General features: G+C 70.0%; 1 protein-coding gene across 1 annotated transcript; it reads left to right on the top strand.

The window, feature by feature from the left end:
* Positions 1–3: 3 nt before the first annotated feature.
* LOC101633827 (mucin-2-like) lies at positions 4–1238 on the top strand (the record flags this gene model as incomplete). The annotated part of the gene is made up of 1 exon (XM_012735017.1): positions 4–1238. A coding segment is annotated over one exon (1235 nt), but the record flags the coding sequence as incomplete, so codon positions are not given.
* Between the last annotated feature and the right edge of the window lie 24 nt (positions 1239–1262).

The following is a 1262-nucleotide window of genomic DNA, read 5'->3' on the forward strand; positions in this document are numbered from 1 at the left end:
GCCAGCACCACCTCCACGGGCACCCCCACGCCACCAGTGGGGACCCCCACTGCCAGCACCACCTCCACGGGCACCCCCACGCCACCAGTGGGTACCCCAACAGCCAGCACCATCCCCACGGGCACACACACGCCACCAGTGGGCACCCCAACCGCCAGCACCACCTCCACAGGCACCCCCACGCCACCAGTGGGGACCCCAACCGCCAGCACTACCCCCACGGGCACCCCCACCGCCAGCACCGCCTCCACTGGCACCCCCACGTCACCAGTGGGGACGCCCACTGCCAGCACCATCCCCACGGGCACCCTCACGCCACCAGTGGGGACCCCCACCGCCAGCACCATCGCCACAGGCACCCCCACGCCTCCAGTGAGCACCCCAACTGCCAGCACCACCCCCACGGGCATCCCCACGCTTCCAGTGGGCACCCCCACTGCCAGCACCACCCCCAGGGAGACCCCAACGCCCTCATCCACCACCCCCTGGTCCAGCTCCCAGACCCCCCCGCCCACCCCTGGCACCTACAGCACCACCACATCAACCCAGACCCCCACACCCACCCCCACCACCTCCACGGGGACCCCCGCGATCCCAACTGGCACCCCAGAGATCAGCACTGAGTCCCCAACGACAACTTCCACCTCCACGGGAACCCAAACTCCCTCCTTCAGCACCCCAGGGCCCAGCACTGAGATGTCAACGACAACTGCCACCGCCACAGGGACCCCAACTTCCAGCACCACCACCAGGGAGACCCCAACGCCCTCAAACACCCCCCCAGAGACGAGCCCCGAGTCTACAACCTTGAGCACCAGCTCCACCTCGCCGGTGACCACCCCGCTGACCTCCACCCTCGGCACCCCGCCGCCCCCGCCCACCACCGCGCCGGCCAGCACCGGCACCCCCTCGGCCACCAGCTCCGCCACGTCGCCCCAGACCACGCCGTGCACGGATGACTGCAGCTGGACAGGCTGGCTGGACTCCGGGAAGCCCAACTTCACCAAGCCGGGAGGGGACTTCGAGTCCATCGCGGGCGCCTGCCCAGCGGGCAGCGTGGCGGCCAACATCTCCTGCAGGGCAGCCCAGTTCCCCGACACGCCCCTGCAGGAGCTGGGTCAGCGGGTGCAGTGCGACCTGTCCGTGGGGCTCGTGTGCAGGAACCAGGACCAGCGGCCAGGGGGCATCACGCCCATGCCCTTCTGCCTCAACTACGAGATCAACGTGTATTGCTGCCAGTGCACCCCCAGCACCGCCACCAC

This window comes from Condylura cristata, unplaced genomic scaffold (assembly GCF_000260355.1).
Source record: "Condylura cristata isolate star-nosed mole 26May11 unplaced genomic scaffold, ConCri1.0 scaffold01574, whole genome shotgun sequence".
Lineage (NCBI taxonomy): Eukaryota > Metazoa > Chordata > Mammalia > Eulipotyphla > Talpidae > Condylura > Condylura cristata.